Genomic DNA, 24415 nt, shown 5'->3' with positions numbered 1-24415 from the left:
TCAGAAGTACAGGTGGCCTAGTGGGTCTACACTAACTCTGAGCAGTCAACATCAGAACTGGATTAAGTTACTGAGCACCCAGTTGGTATCCAGAGAGTTGAAAAACTAGTTTGTGTGGGGGGAAAAAAACTCACACATTTGGTGTCAGAAGTGTTCAGAGTAGGAACATCATAGAGGGCAACTTGGCAATAGGCATTAAGTGCTTTAAATAGAAACAGAAATGTGGGTACATGGAGCAGACTGGCAGCTGGCAGAGGGGAGGAGGGAGGGAAAACTGGATGAAAGAGGTTGAAGGGATTGGCGAGAAAACATGTATACACTGGTGTGATGATGGTCAGAGGGAAAGGGGGGTGGAAGTGAGTGGGGATGGGCAAAGAGGAGGAAGTGGGGTCGGAAAGAGACTTTGTCTGGGGCGATGGGAACACGATGCCATGTGCAGGCGATATTTTGTTGAGTCGTACACTGGAAACCTGCATAGTTTTGTGAAGCAATGTCACCCCAATAAATTCAATATTAAAAAAGTGTTCCCAACCCAGTAGTTCATTCCTAGGATATCGTCTTAAGGAGATGATCATCAAAATACATGAAGATTTATGTACAAAGCTTCCCACTGCAGCATTATTTAAAATTGGAAACGATTTAAATGTCCCATACTAGGAGTTTGCTGAAGTCAGTTTGGCTGTAGCCATATTTCGGAACACTATGTAGCCCCAAAGGTGATGTGTTAAGGTTCGGTTAAACAATATGGAAAATTAAAATGATAGTGTATTAAGTGAAAAAAAAGATCATATAAAGCTACGGAGAATGCCTGACCCTAATTTAAGAATATACATAAAAATTTTGTAATAAAATACCTCAATATGTTAACAATGGTTATTGCTGACCTGTGAAGTCTAGATTTTTATTTTACTTTTTATATATTTTGGGGGCAATTATCAGAAGAAGCGTAAATGAATGTGAAACCTGAAAAAATGTAGCATTCCTGTGTAGGTCTAGCTCTAGTCTTTTGAGGGGGCTGTCCCCACCTCAGATGTCAGGATCAGAACCACTCAAGACAAAGAGAACTGCCCCTTGCTAGGTGTCCCCCCATCTCTCTTCACTCATCACCATGACTTTTTGTACAGGGACCATACAGCCATTCTCAGTTTCATACATATTCCAACTTAATTAGTGGTTTTCCTTTCAGTCCTGCCTGGAGCTTGCAGTCCACCACAGGGTGCCCCTAGCCTATGCTTTTACTGTTGGGAATTTTTCCATTAGCTTTGACTGACCTGGCTTGCTATCATCAGTTCAGTCTGATCTGTCGAGGTATATGCCCCTAGCTTTCAGACTGCCTTCTGCCACCCTATTTTAGGAAAGAAATGATTATTTTTCATGAGTTGGGAAACTTAGTCTTTATCTGTATAATTTTACCACCTAATAAGTTATTGAAATGCTTTTTCTTTCTGAATGCCAGCTAGAGAAAAGGCTGGCTTTACTTTTGAATTCCAATTGTCATTTGGGCCATGAGGTAATGAAAAGAATTGGAAGTGTCGGGACACCTGGCCCTCCAGCCTCAATCACTGGGCCCTTGAGCTATGTTCCAACACCACCTCTTGCCTGCTCCCAGGAGAACAGTGACTTCCTCTGAGTCTGGGGCTGGGAGTTCACTGGAGCCCTGCTAGAGCCTGGATTTGAACCTCAGTCACAGATGCAGTTGTGCCCTCAGGGAAGGATGGTCACTATTGCTAGCCTTGTCCTTCTGCAGGAGTCTCCCGGCTGGGCCCTCGCTTCCAACCAAGGGCCCAGAGCCTGTGAACACAGCCCCTTCCTCCCCCTGTCCACAGGTGCCCCTGCTGGAAGCCCTGTCTGTTGCATGGACTCCAGTTCTCAGCCTCTTTCTAGGTTGTCCTATGTTTCACCTTCTCCCTGAATATTTTCCCAATGTTTCTTATTTAGTCTTCTCTCATTCTTGTGCATGAAGGTTTTTCTCTTAGGTAACTTTTAATGTATCTGGACCTCCTAAAATTCTTTGTGAAACAAGAGTATATTTAAGTAGATATATACAAGAAGTGCCCCCGCCCCCCTGTTTAGGACCCCCTCTAATGTAGCTCTTTCGTGCCTGCCATGGTATTCATCAGATCTGAGCCTGGAAGAAGCTCAATACATGTGTTGAAATGGATTTGGTCACACCTAAAATGGCAAATAACCTACAAGCGAGGGTTCTTTAACCCTTTAAAAATGTACTGAGAAAAAAAAAGCCAGGTTGAAAATGTGAATTGTATGCTGCCACCACCACCCTGCCCCACCCATGTGGCCTGTCCCCAGCCAGCGTTATTAGATGCTGGGGCACTTGTGAGGTCCTGTTGTGTCCCCCCTCCTCCCAGCACACTCCTCCTCCCGAGTGCCCTGTCCCCTTTGTGGCCTGAGCTCTCACCTAAGTCTTTCATAATTACTGGAACCAATTAGTTGTTTTTGTGGACTGATTGATGATAATTAAATTGGAACTCATTCACACTAAAACTTGCACTGGGACTGGACCAGTGTTTTATATGTAATTATGGCCATTCTATTCCCATTTTCTCCATTGCTAGCTGCATGTGTCCACAGGCTCACCACACCGAGCGCCTGGGTATCTCTCCTTCCCTGTACTCTGTGTGACCAAAAGGGCATCTCCCTCCCCTCCCTGAAAACTTGTGCCTCCTCCTGAATTCTCCCTCAGTTAATGTCCTCACCTCATCAGGCTAACTGGAACCCCCAGCATTTCCCTCAAATCCTCCCTCTGCCAGACCCTATACACCGGCAACCCCTCCCCCGACCCCCTCCCTGAGCACTGGCCGCTCTCCCAGCAAAGTTTCCAGGACTTTCCCACCAGTACCAGGTTACTTAGCTCCAGGCTCCTCATTCCCCCCTTGGCTCCATGGGAACCTCCAGGTGAGGGTCCTGCTCTCTTCTCTTATCATTCTGGTCTTAGCCACTCTGGTGCCAGAGTTCTCAGTTTAAAAAATCAATCTGATCCTTTTTCTTTAAAAAAAAAAATTAAACTCAATGAGTGAGTTTCCTGTGGCCTACAGTGGGGTTCACAAACTTTCACAAGGCTATAGTGTAGATATTTTAAGCTTTGAGGACCAAACCACCTCTGCCACATTTTCTCAATTTATTTGTTTAGTACAAAAGCAGTAGACAATGGCCAAACAGACAGACACTATGTCAATGTGGTTGTGTTCCGATAAGACTTTATTTACAAATTTCCAACCCCCAGCCTGCAGGGTTAAGCTCAGATGGCTCCAAAGGCCCTTTGCAATTCTGCCCTAGTGCACTTCCCCACCCTCATCTCTCGGTGTTCATACGTGCACCATGTAGCCAGTGTGTTAGATAGTCCCATCTTGACCATTCTCTCCACTCTGCCTCCTTTCCCCCTCTCCATGGCCTTGAGGTTCAAAACATCCAGGGGTGACCCTTTCACAGAGCTGTCTCTCTGTCATGTCTTTCATCCCCTGGAGGGACTTCCATGGGATTTTGTGCATACTTGTATTACTAAACTCGTCTTTCTGTGTTATGAATATTTGGTCACCTCTCTGTCTTTCCAGTGAGAATGTAAGCTTCTCATAGTAAAAGAAAGTTTCTTTTACTACCTATCTATTCCAGCATAGCACTGGCATATAACAAGTAAACAGCAGCATTTTGATTAATAATCTCTAAATATTCACTTCTTGTCTTTCTTAGAGAAGGTGGAAACCTTCCTAAACCTCTCTTGTCATTGGCTTAGTCCCTGTCTTAGTATTTCTTCTGAAAAATGACCTCCAAGTTTGTGCCTTATATTTTCTGGTATATTTGTGTTGTTATTTAATAATCAATTTTGCCTAGCCTTGCTGAACTGCATCTATCTCCAGTTTTGCAATTTCTCAACAACGTATATCAATAGAATTCATCTTGTTCATTAATAGAGCCATCTCTTTTTGTGGTTAAAGCCCACAGTCTTCCTAAAGATACACTTCTGTGGAGAATAAACAGATTTCACATATGATGGGGACTGAGATGAGAAAACTGTGTTCTTTGTTACTAATATTTAGCACTGTAAATTTCAGCTGAGTCTTCAAAGCCAGACATTAGCCAATGAATATTGACTCTGGCTGGAGTCTGTATTTCATCTGGTACACACTGTGTTTAGGCGGCCTGATTGATGAGTCTGTTCCGTATGGTTCGTATGCCCTTGGCGTTGTTATTGCTGGAATTGGCTATGTCCCTAGAGGGCATTACAGAACTGAGGCTTGGTTCTCAGAGGGCACTAGGTCAGGACACAGGTGGTGCCTCTGGTGGCTGTGGATATCTTCAAGAAAATAGACTTGCTGGCTTAAGAAGGAGTAAATCTGTCAGGCTCTAATGCAGGACCACATCTAGAGTAGGACCATGTCTAACATGGGCCTTGCTCAGCTTCAGAACATGGACATCACTCCATGGAGGAGAAGCACAGATCTCTGTGGTTCTGAGAAATTCCATGTGCAGAGAGTGGATTGCTTTTTCAGAGGATGTGTCTTACCATGTTTCCTTTCGCACAATGACTGTTGGGCAGGCCCTGATCACCACTGCAGATGCCCTTCTTGGGCCTGCTAAGCCATCTTGGGGATGGTGGACTTGCCGGGCTGGTGCCTGTTGTGCACATGTTGTGTGAGACTGAGACTGAGTTAAAAACCAAAAGCATGACGTGCTTATGTAACTCTGAAACATGAGAGACGTTAGCCCAAAGAGGGAATGGATTCCAATAAAAAGTACACGGCATTACTGGGTTGTTCCTGAAAACTTGATTTGTGGTTCGTACTTCCCAAGAGTGTGGAAAGTGGCCAGAGTCCCTTTGTGCCGTGAGCAGGCCGCCTGTAGCCGGAGGCAGTGGGACCTGGCCTGCTCCTGTGTCTCCGATGGTTTTATGGGCATATTTCTCACACCCTGTTGGCTATTAAATATAAAATGAGGCACACATCACATGTCTCAGACTGCAAGACCCATTTCCTGCTAATAAGCTTCTCATTTGCCTGGGCTTTCCCTAGCCTAACTCCCCAGAGGCTCCCATTATGGATTTCTAGTTTTGTACTTTTGGGGTTTTTTTGGACTCTGATATTTTGAAAGAAATGATGTTAGTGAGCTTTATTCAGGGAGCCAGGAGCAGATATTCTATGCAAACAGAGAAAGACAGCTTTGTCCCACTTACCTGGGGGCCACAGAAAACAAAACTCTGAGCTGCTCTGTGCCCACCTACCCTGTCCTGTCCTGGGCTGGGGCAGGGCCTCCCTGGTTACACGCTGCAGATGGGACAAACCACCAGTTTTGAGGCTTCAAAGGAGCATGTTCCTTCACAGTAGGGCAATGCTAGGGTGGCTGCTGCCTTCATTCTGCCTTACCAAATCCAGTAGCCCCAGCATGAGGCAAGTCTGGGGGGAGCCCAGGCAGCTGGGTGGGGATCAGCAGGCCCACATGTCAAGGCCTTCGTTTCCAGGCTAAACTCTCAAACATCCCCACCCAGGCCTCTTCGGGATGTCCCATGTAAGGATACAGGCTCATTTGTTGGTAAAATCTAGGGCATGCAGAGGGAACACAGGCATGGGGCTGGGTCTTGTTGCCCTTTCAGAGTTAGAGCAACAGCCTGGAGGGTGCAGGCTGGCGTCAGAGGGGTGGGAAGTGGAGTTGGTGCCTTGGGAAAGGAGTGGTCCAGAGAGAACTCGGGGCAGGGCTCTGCCTGCAGCTGAACCTCCAGCTGGCCCACCTGGGGTCCTGGCCTCTTCTGTGACCCCAGGTGGAGTTCCTGCTATCATCTGACATTTTCTACTGTTGCATAGTCTGTGCCAGCCCCATGTAAAACCTTGCTATAAAGGCTGGAAGGAGAGCCACCCCAATCTATTTTTCAGATGGGGAATCAAGCCTGGGGGAGAAGACTTGAAGGGCAGAGCTGGTCTGGCTTCCTTGTGTGCCTACTCCCACCTCGGGACACCCAGTCTGTGTACCCTCCTGGCCCTGGTGTCTGGGATCTGGGCCCAGGTGCAGCCGTGGTCTCTGTCCCACTGTCCTTGAGTGCCGTGAGCCACCACCTCAAGCTGAGCAGCAGCTTTAAGCTCTTTTCAGGCCATCAGGGACTTGGTAGGGAAACATATGGCTGTTTTAGGTTATCTTAGGCATGTTTTGTTGATGAAAAGCCTGAACAGGGGGACAAACCCCTTGATTCAGTGTTTGGACTTGACTAAAAATTTTTTTCTGTATCGTCAATGGAAAAAAGAGGGGCATTTGAACAGCAGATTAACAGGGTATGAAAGAGAACACGGGCTTCCTGTTCTTCTCTTAAACGCTTTAATGATGTCCACAGATCTACAGAAAGGAGGGCTGGAAAGTCCTTCGGGATCCTCGTGGCTAACCAGCTCATTTTACACATGAACAAACTGAGGCCTCAGGGTTTGGCTGCAGACTTAATTAGCTAATATGCCTTGGCCAGGAGCCGAGGGTCCTGGCTCACTGGCGTCTTGTCTGTGCTGGAGCCCACAATTATTCACAGAAAGCATTCGGCGTGCTGAATTAGTATCGATGATGAATTTGCTACCAACATACTATCCTTATTTATTCAGACCCACCACCCATTCAACAGCTGTCTGTCTAGCGCCTCCTTCTGAGTGTGGGTGGGAACATACAAAGATGAATGAAGTGTACCAGGAACTTACAGCTCAAAGGAGAACTGCTTTTTTCTACACCAGTCATCTCATTTCTAGATGGGTCATACTACATGTCATATGAAAGGAATGAGTGACCTTCTGACTGGTTGGTAGAGATGACTTTGGTATGGTGAGCAAAGACATTTTTGTGGGTTCCATGGCCCCTGGCTTGGCCTTGAAGGGCTAATTTTATCTGGGCAAGTAAAGAGGAAGTCAGGGTGTAGCAGGTGAAAGAACTGGATGAGATAGTGTAGTAGTCTGAAAAACAGCCCATGAAAATATCAGGTGCTCATCTCTGGAACCTGCAAACATTACCTTGGAAAAGGGGCTTTTGCAGATGTAAAGCAATTTAAGGATCTTGAGATGGGGAGATTATCCTGGATTGCCTGGGTGGTCCCTAAATGCAAACACAAGAGTCCTTATAAGAGGGAGGCAGAGGGAGATGACAGACAGAGGGGGAGAAGGCAGTGTGACCACAGAGGCAGAGAATGGAGTGATGTGACCACAAGGCAAGGGATGTCAGCAGCCACTGGAAGCTGGAAGGAGGCAAGAACAACCCCACCCTGGAGCCCCCAGTGTCCCTGTCCACACCTTGACTTTGGTGCAGTGATAATGATATCAGACTTTTGGCCACCAGACTGTGGGAGAATAAATTTGTGTTTGAAGCAACCAAATTTGTGGTAGCTTGTTACAGCAGCCACAGAAAATTGACATACACAGGAAAGGGCAAAGCCTGTTTGGGAAAGGGTGTGGTTCCAGATATTTACTGGAAGCAAGTCAGATATTTAGAAAAGTAACTAAATTGGTGAGGGCCAAGTGTCTTGCATTAGTTTTTAAGGGTCCCTGCAAGTTTCTGTGCAGATCTTACCTTCTGACTGGAGTGTAGGGCTCTGAAGGAGAACCACGATGCCAACAAGTGGTGGTTATTTCTCCGAGGTACTAACTATGGCGCTCCTCAGGTACAGAAAGCCAATACATGTTGAGTGTCATGATGAATGTTGGCAGCTGCCATACTTGGGCTTGCATCAGGTTGATGGGTGAAAAATAAAGACTGGCCAAGTCTCGTGCTCAGATATGATGGATGAACCTCTCATTTTCAGACTGTGATCTTGAATTCACCACATCATGTCTTGCAGGGGTGTGATGTGTCAGGAAACACTCAGCCAACCCAGAACTAACGCCATGGGGGCTCTGGAGGGAGGGACTCTGGGTGCAGCAGAACAAGTCCTGTTGGGGTAAGAAGATAGGAGACCACCTGCCCAGTGAAATGGCCTTATTGATAGCAGGATCCAATTCTCTGCCAGTCTCAGAGAATGTGATTAAAGACGTCTTTGGGGCTTTTATTACACCCTTATTAATCTGAAGTTGTTTGTAGCCATGAAACTACCGTAAATTAGAGGAATGAGATAAACCATTAGGATACTTATCTCCTATCCTACTGTGATGTTGAAAAGCTTTCTGCACAGCTACTGTGGCAGCAGGGTGCTGAAATATACATCTGTGTAGGAATCTCATTCTTCTTTCCTCCTAATGGCCAAAGTTACGAGGTAGCTTTTATTCTTACAGATGAAAACTCATCTTCATCCTTGCTTGGAAAGTGCCCTTGGTTGACATGGTTCTCTGCTGGACCGCTGTCTAACTGTGTACCTACTACGGGGTTTAGGATGCTCTGGGCCAGTTACCTTCTCCTGCCAAAGACCTTTTCCTTTTCTATCCCTGTCTTCTCCCTTCCCCTTTTTTCTCCTCTCCCTTTCTGTCTTCCCCACTTTTTTCCTTTCCTTTTTTTCTCTTTTCTTTTTTCCTTCTTTTGGACACTCTTTTACTTAATTAAAGGTTTTTGATGTATCACTATTTTTAAATCAGTTAGGAGTTTTCAGTAGACAATCACCAATAATTTCAATGCAGTAAACGAAGCCATGTGACCATTGAACTTTCTTTGCCTTCTTCTTGTAGAAATCCGAGAGGCCTTTCGGGTTCTGGACCGAGATGGAAATGGCTTCATCTCCAAGCAGGAGCTGGGAATGGCCATGCGCTCTCTGGGGTACATGCCGAGTGAAGTGGAGCTGGCCATCATCATGCAGCGCCTAGACATGGACGGTGAGACCCTGGCCAGCAGCCTTTCTCCTCAGCTGGGCCTTAACTCATCAGTGAGACTTTTGATTTAAAGGGCCCTGCACTTGGAGTAAAAAAAACTTGGGTTCATGTCTTGGTTAGCATTTGAGGAGTAAGCACTTGGACTAGATCATTCCACATAGCTCTAAGGGGCCTACAGAGGTGGTTCTGGGGCACTTGGAGGGAGCAGGGTAAAGGAGGCCTGGTTGGCAGAGCAGTGAGAGCAGGTGTTTTTTTTTAACAGCTTTATTGAGATAGAATTCACACGCCATAAAATTCACCCATTTAACTTGTGCAGTTCACAGGTTTGTGCAACCAGTGCCATAGTCAATTTTATAACATTTCAGCACTCCGAAAAGAAGCCCTGCATCTCTTAGCCATCACCTCCCGAACTCCTCTCCTCCCCTCAGCTTAGGCAACTGCTGAGCTGCTTTCTCTCTGTATTGATTTGCCTCTTCTAGACATTTCATACACAGGGAATCAGGCAACACATGGTCCTTTGTGGCTTTCTTCACTTCACATAATGTTTGCAAGGTCCATTAATGTGGCAGCACGTGTCAGCACTTCAGCTCTCTTTATGGACAAATAATATTTTACTGTGTGGATAGTACAGCTTCTCTTCTCTCTGTTTTATATACTGGATTTCTACATACACCCTCGTGGGGAAAGAAATATCACTGTATTTTGAAAATTCTAAAAACCAGTGGTATTAGATAATCTTTAAGGCTTTTTCCCACCTTAAAACCCTAAGACTTTATCCCATATTGGTTGTGACCCTCCTGATATTTATGTCCTGCCTTGGCTGAAGGTCCAGAAAGGAGCCTTGTTATCTTTTCTTTAAACACACACACCCGCTCTGAAAAGAAGCTTGATTCCAGGCATAAGGGGTCCAGAGTGGTAGGCTGTTGGGACTCTTGCTGGAACAGGAAGTACAGACCAAGTGAAAAAAAGCAGAGGAAGAGATCGGGACATCTTTTTGAAACAAGGCCATTTAGGGAGATGCTTGCTTGGTCTGCAGGCTAAGTGGAAGAACGAAGCTCTCTTCTATTATCTTGCAGGACTGGTGGGAAGATGGACAGCAAGGGTGACCACGTGGTGAATGAACCACAGCACCAACCTCCAGGTGCATCTGTGGACATTGGTTTTCTAATTTAGGGCAACGACATTGTATCAGGGATTTTCAGTTGTGTGAGCAGATCCAGCCTTGTCCTTCCAGCTTTGACTGATTGTGAATCATCCTGTCTTTTCAGGCCTGATTTGACCTTTCTTTTCCTTTTAGAAGTTTTTCTGAAAAGCTGGAGCAAAGCACATACTGTCTAGCAAAATCTCTTTCCTATTGACCCCATCATTATTTTAGAGATACATTTCCAGAAAAAAGTTTCCTCTTTAAAATGATAAAAATTTTTATCTACACCTCTGCATACTGAACCGAGAAAGTCTTGTGCTTTGATTCTCCCCACAACTCCTCTAGTGACACTTAGTCAAATGGACTAAGAGCAGATGGAATTAGCAACATTTATTGAAAAATGAGCTGGGGATATTGCCAGAGAGTAACTCCTAGGAGATGTGAAAAGTCTTCATCAAAGTCCATCCTTGTTCCTTGTATATTCACTCAACGTCACCCAGCTCTTGGGGACTTTTTACATTATTGCAAATCCACCCTGATTCCTGGAGGCCTTGGGGTCCCAGGGGATCTCGTGTGATGGTTATTCAAGATGCTCCACAGGACTCAGGCAAATGCTCCATATGGGATGCAATTTAAGAGACTTCAAGTTTCACCAGGTTTTCTCTCTCTCTCTTTTTTTTTTTTGCAACTTATCATACTTTGCCTTCAATGCCCAAAGGCAGAACTTCTGAGCAAATCTTGCAGGGAAATTTATATTAGTTTCTTTAACAAAAGCCCAAGTCATTAGCTATTTCATGGTGACCACATCAGGTAAAAATACGTTTATTTACTTCTGGAGTGCAGCTTCTTCAAAGTGTTGTTGCCTACAAAAGATTTAATGCAGAACATGAAAACAGTGCAGCTGTGTAGGCAAAAGGAGTTGCCTACACAATTTATTAAATGCCTATGTGTATGAAGAGCTAAGTGAAGACTCCCCAGTCTGAGGCTAAAATGTGGGTCTTTAAGTGTTTTGTACATGATGCTGATAAGTGAAATTTCTGGGGTACCAGTTTCTAAATGTGGATGAATAGACTGTTTTTCAGTGTCCTTCTCTTAATGGGGTCTTTTGAGCTGTTCTATTTTTTTTTTAAGTCAGGTTCTAATTATATCCTTCCTTCCTAGCTTCTGTAACTGGGAATTCTCCACAGAGATTTGGCCCTACCTAGTTAAGCTTCTCTTTGGTGTGAAACTTGTAGAATGACAGCAGTTTTTATGGGGATCATGCCAAAAAAAAGGAATGTTTGGGTCAGAACTGAGGTTTCTTAGCTGTGCCTCCTGGCCTGCAGGCACTGGACACTGGTCCTCAGGGGCTTCAGGAGAGGTGGCTCTGTCTCTACCCATCCCAGCTGGCCATGATTAAGGGCAAGTCTGGCATCCACTCCCATCTTCTCTTTCTGGGGTGCCTGGTTTCCCCAAGTGTGAGGTCATGCCTTTGGCACAAGGCCCAGCTAGAATCAGCCTGAGAGCCTGTGCAGCCTGAGCCAACACATGAGGCTTTCATTAGGGTGGTTTCTTGGGAGTGGGTGCCTTCCGGGCTGTGCGTGCAACAGTAACCTCCCTGGATTAGGGAATTCAGTGGGGTTTCCTGGACACAGAGCCTGCAGGAGCCAGACAGTTCCAGTCTGTGTGTGGAGTTGGTTTTTCTAGAGAACAGAATAGACAATAGGCAGTAGGGTCTGGGATTGCTCTCCCCACCCATGGCCAATTTGCCTTTAGTGCTGGGACTGACTGTGTGCAGAGGGTTGTGTGTGTGTGTGTGCATTGCATGGGCTGAACTTCTCAGTTAAATACTAAACAGAAAACCAAATGTTTTGCCTGATGCATATAGGGCTTCCTCTCTGGCCCATTACTGCAAAGGTTCATTTTTGGAACTTCAATTCTGCATTCCCTGGTGGTCACTGTCCCATTCCTCTTTCATCAGCCTCTGCAGCTAGGTGACTTATGCCCTAAAGCCACTTAGGGACCAGGATTCACTCTATTCTGGATGCTTTTTGCCAGGATCTCTCCTTCAGCCCAGGTTCTGGAAACCTGCAATCCTCTCCATTAGGCTCCTGGAGACATTTAAGCCTGGTGCCCTAAGGCCCTCCTTACATGTCAAGCACCAACTTCTGTGCAGTGCATCATGGTGCGAGTTATGTATTGTCCTTGGAAAGACTGATAAAATGATCGCCCAAAAGAATCTCCAAAGCTTAAATCTTCTATAGAGGTGGGTAGAGAAAGGCTGCTGGAAAGTGACTGTGGGCACTTCCCCACTCCAGCTGCTCCCCTCAGGTCTGTCGTCCCATAGCAGCTCTCGGGGCCCCTCTGAGCTTCCTGCATCATTCTGTGGGGAATACGGATTTGGTATCTTCAAACCCAAGGGATATTTTTCACTGCTTTCTACAACCACACCACTGTGGCCATCTGGAGAGAATCCAGCTAGCTTTGCAAACAATTTCCTGGAACAATCAAGCCAGGAGACGTTGTAGTGGTCTGAGGTCCTTCATTGCCCTGTTCCTAATGCAATCTTCTCTTTTTCTTACAGAACAAAAGTCCCTCCCCCTTTGAAACCAATTCAGACTTTGCCCTCTTTCTCCTTAATTTTCCTTCTGCTCCTCCAAGATGTAAAATATCATGAAATTCTAACAAATTTGGGGGTTTGATATGAATTCTTATCGCTCAGCAGGTTTGTAGTTTTTGTTTGGTTGTTTTAGGAGACTCACCACTGCCTGGATAGTGGATTTAATTCAGTTTAGTTCAGTTTAAAAAAGGACTTATCTTGTGTCTATTATGTGTGAACTGGCTTAGTTTAATGGTTGGCAAGAGTTACTTTTGGTTCATTTTAAGTCAAACCACTGAGCTGCAAAGAACAAAATGATGGCCATTCACACGGGAGAGCTATCCTGCATGGCCACATCTTCCCTCGCTGACGACCCATTTCCCGCAAGTTTTAGTTGTTTGCTGATCAGTTATATGATTATGACCTTTCTGTTGTCATTTGGGATGTCCTGGGAGACAGAAACACGTATGCTGAATTCTGAGTAGTGCTCACTTCTGCTTCCTGTCCAGACACATCAGTGTCTTAATTTGGATGCTCTGGAGTTGGCATGGGTCTCATTTGTGAGCTAGAATGCACACTGCTTTTCTGAGGGGGGGAGACACTTGACCACAGATTCGATGTGAGACTGCCAGGAGTGAGCTGGAAGCAGCTGGGACTTTTTAGCCAAAAGCAGAGGGTCCCAAATCTGAATGCATATCAGAAAACACTCAAGGAGTGTGTTAAACAAATCAACAGACAAGCAGACAAACAAACAAACACGGGCCAGTAGAATCAGAATCTCCAGGATGGGGAACAGGAGCCTGCATTCTTTAGCAAGCTTGTCAGATTATGGATGACAATGTGTGTGCATTGACATAACTGGGACCCTTTGGTCAAAAGAAAAATCTAAAGCTAAAGAGAAATCTTCAAGCCTGCAAATGTTTGTATGAGCTAAGGTCCGAATAGAAGGTTAATTCCTGAAAGGCAGATAAGGCATTTTCCTCTGGGCATTTGATGAAAGCAGCAGCAGCTGGTGGTGGCTCAGGCAGCCCTGCTTCTCGCACATACAGAGACCTCAGCTTCCTTGCTCCTGTAACTGTGGTCTAGGGGCCTGCAGAGTCTGCATCACCTGGCAGCTTACTTAAAATGCTGGATTTCAGGTCCACCCCAGACATGCTGATTCAGAGTCTGCGTTTTAACTAGAGTCTCAAGTGACTCCTATGCACATTAAAGTTGGAGATGGGAGCACACAGTGAGAAACAGAGGGCAGACACAACTGTGTTTCCTTGTGTGAGGGCCTCTCCAGTGTGGTACAGCCCCTCCCTAGCTTCCTGCCATTAACTCAATACATGAGATTTGTAATTCTAAAAACTGGAAGTAATCCACAGAGCCAAAGTACTGGTGATGGTCAGTTATAGGAAAATGCCTCTCCAAAAGTTTGCATTTGTGATCAAGCATGATTGGTATTAAATCATGATGATTAAAAACATCATTCTGTTAGTGAATTATTGCTGTACTTTGATCTAACTGTGGTAAGTCTTAACTGGGTAATGATGATGATAACTAACACTTATGTCATGCTCTCCATGCCCCCACAATAATGTTGAGTAACAATGATATTAGCCAATACATTACAGAATCTTTACCATGGGCCAAGCACTGTTCTGAGCACTTTAGTTATTAACTTATTTAGTCCTCATAACAGCGGTAGGTACTATTGTGATCTTTACTTTATAGATGAGGAAAATGAAGGACACAGATTTCAAACAACTCACTCAGGTCATGTGACTAGTAGGAGCCATGTGAATATAAGATCTTTTTTAAAAATATTTCATTTATTTATGTCTAGAGAAAGGGGAAAGAAGGGAGAAAGAGAGGGAGAGGAACATCCATGTGTGGTTGCCTCTCATGTGTTCCAATTCAGGGACCTGGCCAACAACCTAGGCATGTGCCCCTGACTGGGAATCAAACTGGTGGTGACCCTTTGGTTCTCAGGCTGACACTCAATTCGTTGAGCTGCATCAGCTAGGGCCTGAATGTAAGATCTTAACCACATATCTTTTATATATTTGTGGTTTTAGTGGTTATAGGTCATTTAGTAGAATGACAATAGGACATTGAAGCCGTGACTAAACAGAACACATAGACATACACACAGACACTCCAGAGTCATGACACTACATAGAAATTTCAAACCTATACGTGAATGTTTTGGTTACCAATTACTGTTCCAAATAGCCTCCTGCTATCACCTTTGGTGGGCAAAGATCTCTAGCCACTCCCCAGGTTATCCTTGTATTAGTCAAGCCTGACTTTAGAGCAGAGTTTGTGAAATGAAGATGGTGTCTTTGTATTTCTTGTTGTTTTAGCAAGGGGAAGCCCTTTAGGCCTCTTGGGGTATGCAGTGGTGGTGCACATTTGTGATGAATCCTCTCCAACATTCCTCTCTCCCTAAGCAGTTCCTTCCTCTGTATTATGCCAGGCACGGCCTGTCGTCTTACCCTTACTGACAGTTGGCCACATTGAATCCAGATTTCACCTACAGACCCAACTGTTTGATTCACTTCAAGTTACTCATGCCAACATAACAAAAACTGAACTTCTGGTATGTGCATCCATTTTTAATAAGACAATGCCCAATTAATAATATATTCTGTCTTTCTTGTTTCAATTTCTTGGAACCCATTGCTGAACTTATCCCCCAGGCTTACACAAATATAAGTTAGCTACATTTTGCACCTCTGTGTTCTCCCATATCAGACTTGAAACTGCTCCTGAGATGTGCCAGTTTGGTTCTCGTCGCAGGTTTAGAGGCAGTGAAACATGGTGGGAATGGGCTTTGAAAATTCGAGGAAGCTGCCTCAGCTGTGTTTATAATGGGTATTCAGGGTCTCTAAGTTCTTCAAGCTGGTCTTTACCTGACCTCAGGGAGACATCAAAGATGACATCAGGGATACTTTGGCATTCAGTTTTCTAAATCCACCTGGAGGTCCCCACCCCATGTCTCAGGTTCCACTCCTTTCCAATTAGTACCCTAAATTTCATGAGACTTAATGAGCCTGTGATTTCAAGTTATAATTCCAAAGACCACACACTTAAATTTGGGGTCTTCTCTGAAGTTGTGAAGAAACAAGTGGTTATTTTTGGGCACCCTAGAAGCACCCTGGTTCTCTGTGACCCAAGCTGAGAATTAGAAGTTTCAGTGCCCAAGCTTTTCTTTTTCTTTCAAGAGTAGAGTTTGCTCTTGAGAGAGCAGCAACTGTCCTTGTAGTTACCGCTTCCACCATAAAGGTCAAAATTAGGAGCTATATGGGTCTTCCAAAGCCTTGCTTTCAATAATTAGTTTAGTCCAAGAAACTAAAGATGACATTTAATTATGATGCTAGTGTGTAACATAGATACGATTATCCTATTTTTCATTAGCAAGAATGTTAGCACTTCATTTAAGGTCATAAATAAGCAAACCACTCTCAGAATCTCACTTAGGTAGCTTGTTTCTTCCTGATACCACGTACTTCATCATTGTGAAAACAGAGACTGCTGGATTTCTATGAGTAAGAGTATTATGTGAATGATGATAAGGATGATAAAAATCCTTCATACATAAATAATGTTTCTCTCAGTCTAGGTTTACTAAAAGGAATATATGAGAATGCCCATTTTAAAACACCCTGACCAGTATTGAGCATTATTTAACAAATTATTACTAATATTATTGGTGAAAAGTAAAAACTTCCCTGGCCAATGTGGCTCAATTGGTTGGAGCTTCGTTCCATAGACTGAAAGGTTGTGGGCTCAATTCTGGGTCAAGACACATACCCAAGTTGTGGGTTCAACCCCTGGCTGGGATGAGTACAAAAGGCAACCAATCAATGTTTTTTTTCTCTCTCACAAAGGAAAATGAAGAAATGTCCTCAGGTGAGGATTTAAAAAATAACATAAAAGTAGAAAAGTAGGAACTTATTTTAACTCATAAGGGAGATAATGTAGTTTTATTATGTTGAGTTGGTTATCCATTTTTTCCCCTCTGCAGATTGTCTTTTGTGTGTGTGGGGGGGTATCTTTTTCAGTAAGGATAAGCTGCGGTAATAAATAATTCCCCCCAGGTATCAGCAGCCAGATGCCACAAGATAAAAGCTCTCGCTTGTGCTGTATGTCCATTGTAGGTTGGCTGGATATTTCCTCTTTGTCCCTCTCATTCAAGAGTCCTGGTGGAGGAAGGCTTCCATGTCTATGGAAAAGAGACAGAGCTATTCTTGTAGTGATTTGCCACTCCTCTTCACATCTCATTGGCTAACCAAGTCACATGGCTGTGCAGAATCTGACTCCATGCCCAGAAGGAAATAGTTGGTGAATAACAATAATGATGATAAGGATTTTAAGCTTCAGAAAAGAATTAGAATGTCACATTCATTGCAAACTTTTTACTTCAGGAAAAACTTTGGAAATACTATGAATATGGGCAAAAACAATTATAATGGGAGATTTTAAACATTTCCTTTAGGTTGATCAAATAGATAAAACTAAGTAACATAATTTGATGACATCGAATGCGCGTGTATGTGAGCATGTGTGCATATGTATCTGTGTAACATAAATTTTGTGCCCTAAAACTTAAAAAAGAAGAGAATACCCTTCTTTTTAAAGTGATTCTGGAACATTAACTATCTATGGCTATGTATTAGGCCACAAAGACAACTTAACCAAATTTCAAAGGACAAATATTAGGGGCACATTTTTATTACATGCAATAAACAAGAAATAACAAAAGTTTGATTAAGAATCTCGCCCATTTAAAAACTTAAAAATTAAAAACCAAAAACCTTTTAATTTAATGATCAGATCGAAGAGTTGATTCTTTGGGGGGGGGAGCAGTACATTGACAAATATAGCATATTCAAGAATTAAAGCGAGTATCACTAAAATAAACTAGAAATGGAAAAAATGGGCGATTTTAAAAAAGAATACTTGGTACAGTTTTGTTGAATACATTTTAACATCTACATGAAATGGAGTTTTTCTGGAAAAATGTTATTGAAATTGGTTCAAGCTGAAGTAAGTAGTCTAAATCGGAAGTTGCATATTTGCAGCCTACCAGCCAAATACAGCTCATAGCTATGTTTTATTTGGCTCACAAATCATTTTATAGAGCAGGGGATCTCATATTAAAAATCTTCATTTCTCTCTCCTCTGAAAATATTGGAGAATTTGGCCCTGGTTGGTATAGCTCAGTGGATTGAGAGCTGCCCTAAGAACCAAAGGGTCAACAGTTCAATTCCCAGTCAGGGCACATACCTGGATTGTGGGCCAGAACCCTTGATTATGGCACACAAAAGGCAACCACACATTAATGTTTTTTTCTCTCTCTTTCTCCCTCCCTTCCTCTTTCTCTAAAAGTACATAAATAAAATCTTTTTAAAATATTGGAGAAACAAATATTTTTGTTTCTCCAAAAGTATAAGATAAATATAATATAAATATAAGACAAATATTTGGCAAAACAAATCTTGCATTCCTTCACTGCAATAATTTGATGGACTTAAGTAGCTGTCCTTTATAGGCAGGGCAAATGCCACAGTCTCCACTATGCCTTACTGTCTTATAGCTGTCTGTTCCTTTCTGATGGACAATCTTGACCCCTGTTGACTTTGGAGTTTGTCACTCTGCCTAAATAAATGGACCAGTGAGTGATGAGGTCATCTACTATTGTGGCAATTCATCTTCATTTCCCATAGTTTTAATTGTAGGATATTTTTGTGTTTGTTTTGTTAGTCTGTTTTTATTTCTGTTTTACTTATTTGATGTCATTTCTAGCAACTTCAGTAGATTATTTTATTGTAATTCTTCATTATTCTACAATTAAGGCAACTAGAATGAGAACTTTGCCATAGTCAAGAGCTTAATGATATCTCCCAAATTTTGATAGTTTTGTTTCATTGTTTTCTTTATAATGTTTTATTATACTTTTAAATTCCCTCTGCTACTCTACAATTATTTTTTAGGAAATTATTTTATAATTTCCAAGTCATTGGAATTTTAATTTTCTAGTTTACGTTTAAATTTTCTATTTTTGTTTCATATTGGAAAATAAATATGACCTACTTTTTGGTAGAGTTTTCTTTGAAAGCAGGAATAAGATGAATTTTTACAAAGGTATTGCCTCTTTGGTATAACTTATGTATGTATATGCTTAGAAATTATCTTCATATTACCTGTATCCCATCTACCTGCATTGTTGGTTGTTTTATTCGAGATAAATTACTGTGATAGATTGAAGTCTCCCACAGCTATGCTGCTTCTTCAGTTTACTTCCAATGGTTTTCATTTTAATTTCCAAAGCTCTGTCTGCCCTCAGAGTGGATTTTACCCTTTATCAATATAAATGTCCTTTAAATACTTTTGAGTTTTACTTTTGCTCTCTGTTGGTTTTTGACACATAACCTTTTTGCCTGTGTTTGTATAACTGTTATTATTATGGGTGGTCATTGGGGAACATTCACAGTTATTCAGCTTCTTCCAAGAACACAGTGCACTGTGTTTCTGCCCTTTCTGTGTGGTTGTGTTAGGTGAGAAACTCTTGCACAATACATGCCATTATGTTTTTATTTTTAATTATTCTGAGAGCCTTTTTATTGACAAATTTAACCTATCATTTATTTCAGAATTTTTGGTTGGGTCTTAATTCTGTCATCCTTTTTTTTTTTTTTTTTTTACATTGGTTTCCAAGTGTATATAGTATTGGATTTGTCTTTTTTTTTTTTTTTACTATAGTGGTTTTTTTAAAATATTATCCTCTCACCTGTTTGAAAGTTATATATTTTGCTATTACTTTTTCTAGTAATGACCACAAAGCTTTTGTGAGCTTTAACTCTTAACATCAATTACAAATGAATAATACTCTCTTTTATGGGAGATGAGAAATTAAATGTTTCTTCTTTTTTCTTTTCTATTCTTTGGTCTCTTCACCCCTTTTTTGTAACTTTTGTTTTCAATTAAAAAATATCATCAGTTTTAGAACCCCATTTTGAAACAGTTATTTTGCCTGTACCTTTTACTGGATTCTGTGCCTATACCTACCAATACTTAACTCATTTTCTGCTTCTCATTTTAATTAATAAACATTTGTTATAGCATACGTTTTCCAAAATTTCTTTTTTTCAGGAAGTGTACCTTAATCCTAAATCTTCTGACTATTATAAATCTGAGGAAATCTTTCTCTAGACACACATACACACAAATGACAATTTGATTTAGATATAGAATTTTGGGGTTTCAGCCTTTTGCTTTTAAAGTTCTATGATTGCTACTCTGTTATTTTTGTTTTTTTAATATTGTGAAGAAGCTCCTAACCAGCCTATCGTGCATTCCTTGTGAACACCCTAATCTCTGTGAGGATCTAATCTCATTCGTGAAGTGTGCACCTCTCACTGGCCCGTTTCCTTCTCTGCTGCCACTGCCAGTGGCTGGGGCTCTGGTGGTCGCTGTTGGTAGTTCCGTGAGATATGGTTCACACTCTCAATTTTTAGACTGACTTTATTTCCTAGAAAACATTTCTTTGATTCTTTTTTGTTTTCCCTATTTGTGCCATATTGTTTCAGTCCCTCTTCTAGCCTTATATGAAGAAGGTTAGATCTGGGCTGAGGTCTCCACATTTTTTTCCTCTCATATCTGTCTTTTCTCCATGTTTTTCTTAATTTTTTTTAAAAAAAATTTTAAATATATTTTATTGATTATGCTATTACAGTTGTCCCATTTCCCCCCTTCTCTCCCCTCCCCCCTGTACCCCCTCCCACCCACATTTCCCCTCTTTAGTTCATGTCCATGTGTCATACTTATGAGTTCTTTAGCTTCTACATTTCCCGTTCTATTCTTGCCCTCCCCCTATCTATTTTCAACCTACATTCTATGCTACTATTCTCTATACTTTTTCCCCCTCTCTCCTCCTCCCACCCCCCTGCTGCTAACCCTCCATGTGATCTCCATTTCTGTGGTTCTGTTTCTGTTCTAATTGTTCACTTAGTTTCTTTTGGTTTTGCTTTAGGTGTGGTTGTTAATATTTGTGAGTTTGCTGTCCTTTTACTATACATGTCTTTTCTTTATCTTCTTTTCTTAGATAAGTCCCTTTAGCATTACATAAAATAAGGGCTTGGTGATGATGAACTCCTTTAACTTGACCTTATCTGAGAAGCACTTTATCTGCCCTTCCATTCTAAATGAGAGCTTTGCTGGATAGAGCAATCTGGGATGTAGGTCCTTGTCTTTCATGACTTGGAATATTTCTTTCCAGCTCCTTCTTGCCTGTAAGGTTTCTTTTGAGAAATCAGCTGACAGTCTGATGGGAACTCCTTTGTAGGTGACTGTCCCCTTATCTCTTGCTGCTTCTAGGATTCTCTCCTTCGTTTTTACCTTGGCTAATGTAATTATGATGTGCCTTGGTGTGTTTCTTCTTGGGTCCAACTTCTTTGGGGCTCTCTGAGCTTCTTGGATTTCTTGGAAGACTGTTCCCTTTGCCAGATTGGGGAAGTTCTCCTTTATTATTTGTTCAAATACGTGCTCAATTTGTTGCTTTTCCCCTTCCCCTTCTGGTACCCCTATAATTTGGATATTGGAATGTTTAAAGGTGTCCTGGATGCTCTTAAGGTTTTCCTTGATTTTCTGAATTCTTATTTCATCATGCTTTCCTGCTTGGTTGATTCTCTCTTCCTTCTGGTCCACTGTATTGTTTTGAGACTCAGATTCCTTCCTTTCACTATTGGCTCTCCTCCGCGTATCTTCCTGCATCTCTTTTATGGTAACCTGCAGCCTTTCATTTAAGTTGCGCCCAAAATCAACCAATTCCATGAGCTTTCTGATCACCAGTGTTTTGAACTGCACATCTGATAGACTGGCTATTTCTTGGTCACTCAAAAGGATGAGTCCTGGGGGACTGATCTGCTCTGTTGAAAACATGATTTTACCCAGTCTCTCCTTTTTTTGTTGTTGTTTTTTTTTCGGTCTGGTTGCTCTTGTTACGGTGGGGGGCGGAGCCTTAGGTGTTCACTGGGGCTGGGCACCTCAGTCGCTAGATTGTGACGTTATATGTGGGGGCAGGGCGGGAGCGGGGACAGGAGAAAACAATGGCAATAGTTCCGTTCTCCTGGACTCAGACCCTTCTCCAGGCTCCCGGGCTGCGAGCTCTGCCCTGGTCCACAATCGCTACCCCTCTGGGTCTGCCAGCCGCAGCCTGTGCACTCAGGGATCACCACTGGGTTCTTGCGCCCCGGATGGCTGTCACGCTGATTTTGCGCCAAACTTTCCCCAACCTCCGAGCGCCGCCAACCCGAGCCAGCCCTGCGCCCGCCCGGCTTGTCTTCTCCTACCAGTCCGGATGAACGTGTCTACTTCAACTTCTGGGCTGCCCGACTTCCATTCAGATAAATCCTCTGCCGGATCTGGACATTATTCTGACTGTAAATTATTGTTGTAAATTATTGTTGTTCTAATCTTGGTTGTGCGAGGAGGTACGGTGCGTCCACCTATTCCTCCATCTTGCCGGAAGTCCCCATGTTTTTCTTTAGTCTTCTCTCTCTCTCTCTCTCTCTCTCTCACACACACACACACACACACACACCCCATGTCTTCACTAAGAGGTTTTCCAGTGAACATTCTACTGATCACAGGATTTTATTTCTGTACCAATACTGTCTCATCTCTGTGGAATTTCATCTTGTCACTTTTCTAATTTGGTTTATATGACATCTTCTCAGTGTTGTTGAGGATGTAAAGCAGATGTTCGAGATTCAGGCAGTTGCTGGGCTCTGAGACAGTTGGTGGTGACTTTTGAATGGCAACATTCATCCCCAGGTCTCTTATTTTCTGAGCAGAGGCAGATCCTGCTTGCCTAATGCAGGAAGCAGGCTCTAGCAGAGATGGATACAGGGCAGCAGCCAGATGCCTTTCCCATGCCAAGGAAAGAATGAGAAGGGACGAGGGACTTATAATCAGCAACTGCAGAAAACTGAAGAAGAAGCTGAGTAGGTGTCTCTGATAGTCCCCGTCTGCACGGAATCCCCGTTAAAAAGGCTCCCTGTGGTTGCTGAGTCTGTGCTATGTGAGGTCCCTCTTTTTTTCATTTCTGTTTCATTTTAGTAGGTACAACTTTTAGATCAAATAATAATGGTAATTACAGGCACTTTTCCTTTCTTCTGATTTTAATGGAAATGTCCTCAGTTTGAGTTTACATTTGCAAATGGCATTGGTTACTATATGAGATGGATGTTATTATGGTAAGGTAATATGTTATTTGTGGTTTACCTTTCTTCTTTTAAATTGATGATGCTATTGAATAACTTTTTGTCACAATGTTATGCATCCATAACCAGTATCTATCATTAAGATTCTTCCATCATCCCAAACAAAAACTCTATAACCATTAAACAATAACTCATCATTACTCTATGATCCAGCTCCTGGGAACCTCTAAGTTACTGGCTTTATGAATTTGCCTATTCTAGGTATTTCATAGATGTAGAACCATATAATACTTTTTCTTTTATAATTGGTGTATTTGATTTAGCATAATATTTTCAAGGTTTATCCATGTTGTAACATGTGTCAGAACTTCATCCTTTTTATGGCTGTATAATATTCCATTGTATGGTTATATCATATTTTGTTCATTCATCTGTTTAGGGACACTCGGTTTGTTTCTACCTTTGGGCAGAATAGTGCTGGCATGAGTGTTGGCCTACAAATACCTGTTTGAAAAAAATGTCTTTATTTTGACTTCATTTCTGAATAATATGTAAAAGATGCAAAATTTTAGGTTAACAGTTTTTTTCTTTTGGTACTTTGAAGATATTATTTTATTATCTTCTGGCTGCTGTGATTTCCTGTGAGACATCCATGATTATTTTTAGTGTTGTTACTTTTTGCTATCTAGTGTGTCTTCTCCATTGGCTGTTTTTAAGATGTTTTCCATGTTTGTGGCAGTTTGGCTGTGCTATGCCTAGGAATGGTTTTCTTTGGATTTATTGTGCTTGATGTGTGTCAAGCTTCTAGAATGTATGGTTTGATTTCTTTTATTAATTTTGGTAAATTTACAACCATTGTATATATTGGAATACTGCTTTTCCTTATTCCCTATCTTTTCTTCTTCTGGCACTTCAATTACACAGTTGTTTGGGTATCTGATACTGTTCCCCAGCTCTTCAGTGCTGTGTTCTTTTTCCACTCTCCTTTTTTATGTGTGTGTTTCATTAGACATTTTTAATTGACTGATCCTTTTATTTGCAGTGCCTAGTCTGCTTTTATGTCTGTGTGATGAGTTCCTTATTTCTATGTTGTAGTTTTTATTTATAGCATTTTATTTGTTTCTTTTGTATAATTTCTTTGTCTCTGCTGAGATTCCCATTTGTTCACATGTCTTCTATCTTTCCATGAGATCCTTTAACGTATTTATAGTAGTTATTTTAAAGATTGAACATTAAAACAGCTGGGCCATCTCATAGGTCTGCTTCTGTTGAATTTTCCTCTCTGGACTATCAGTCATACTTTCTTGCTTTTTCTTATAATTTTTATTGAATGCCAGGTATTGTGTATAAAAACACCCTATAAGACTGAGCCCTGGCCTGTGGCTCAGTTGGTTGGAGCATTGTCCTGTGCATCAGAAAGATTGCAGGTTTGATTCCTGGTCAGGGCACATACCTAGTTGTGGGTTCAGGGTAGGGGGATTTGGTCCCTGGTCAGGGCATATACAAGAGGCAATGGATCAATGGTTCTCTCTCTCCCCCCAGTCCCCCACCCACTGCTCCCCCTTCCTCTCTAAAATCAATAAGCATATCCTCAGGTGAAGATTTAAAACAAAAACACCCAAAAAACTCTTATAAGATGGAAATAAACAAAATTTATCCCTGGAGAATGGCAGGACCCTCCTTCTTCCAGGCACCAAGCCACTCTGACCTGTGGTTG

At 42.3% G+C, this 24415-nt stretch overlaps 1 protein-coding gene across 6 annotated transcripts in view; it reads left to right on the top strand.

Moving 5' to 3' along the window:
• Positions 1-24415, top strand: part of CALN1 (calneuron 1) — a 487378-nt gene that overhangs the window by 251649 nt on the left and 211314 nt on the right. For all 6 annotated transcript variants that reach the window (XM_036020849.1, XM_028530205.2, XM_028530228.2 and 3 more), the window contains one exon: positions 8625-8768. In XM_036020849.1, the coding sequence (XP_035876742.1) occupies positions 8625-8768 (144 nt within the window). The remainder of the gene's footprint in view (positions 1-8624; positions 8769-24415) is intronic.

Source organism: Phyllostomus discolor, chromosome 3 (assembly GCF_004126475.2).
Source record: "Phyllostomus discolor isolate MPI-MPIP mPhyDis1 chromosome 3, mPhyDis1.pri.v3, whole genome shotgun sequence".
Lineage (NCBI taxonomy): Eukaryota > Metazoa > Chordata > Mammalia > Chiroptera > Phyllostomidae > Phyllostomus > Phyllostomus discolor.
The sequence above is the reverse complement of the archived record's forward strand: the minus strand, read 5'-3'. Positions and strand labels throughout refer to the sequence as shown.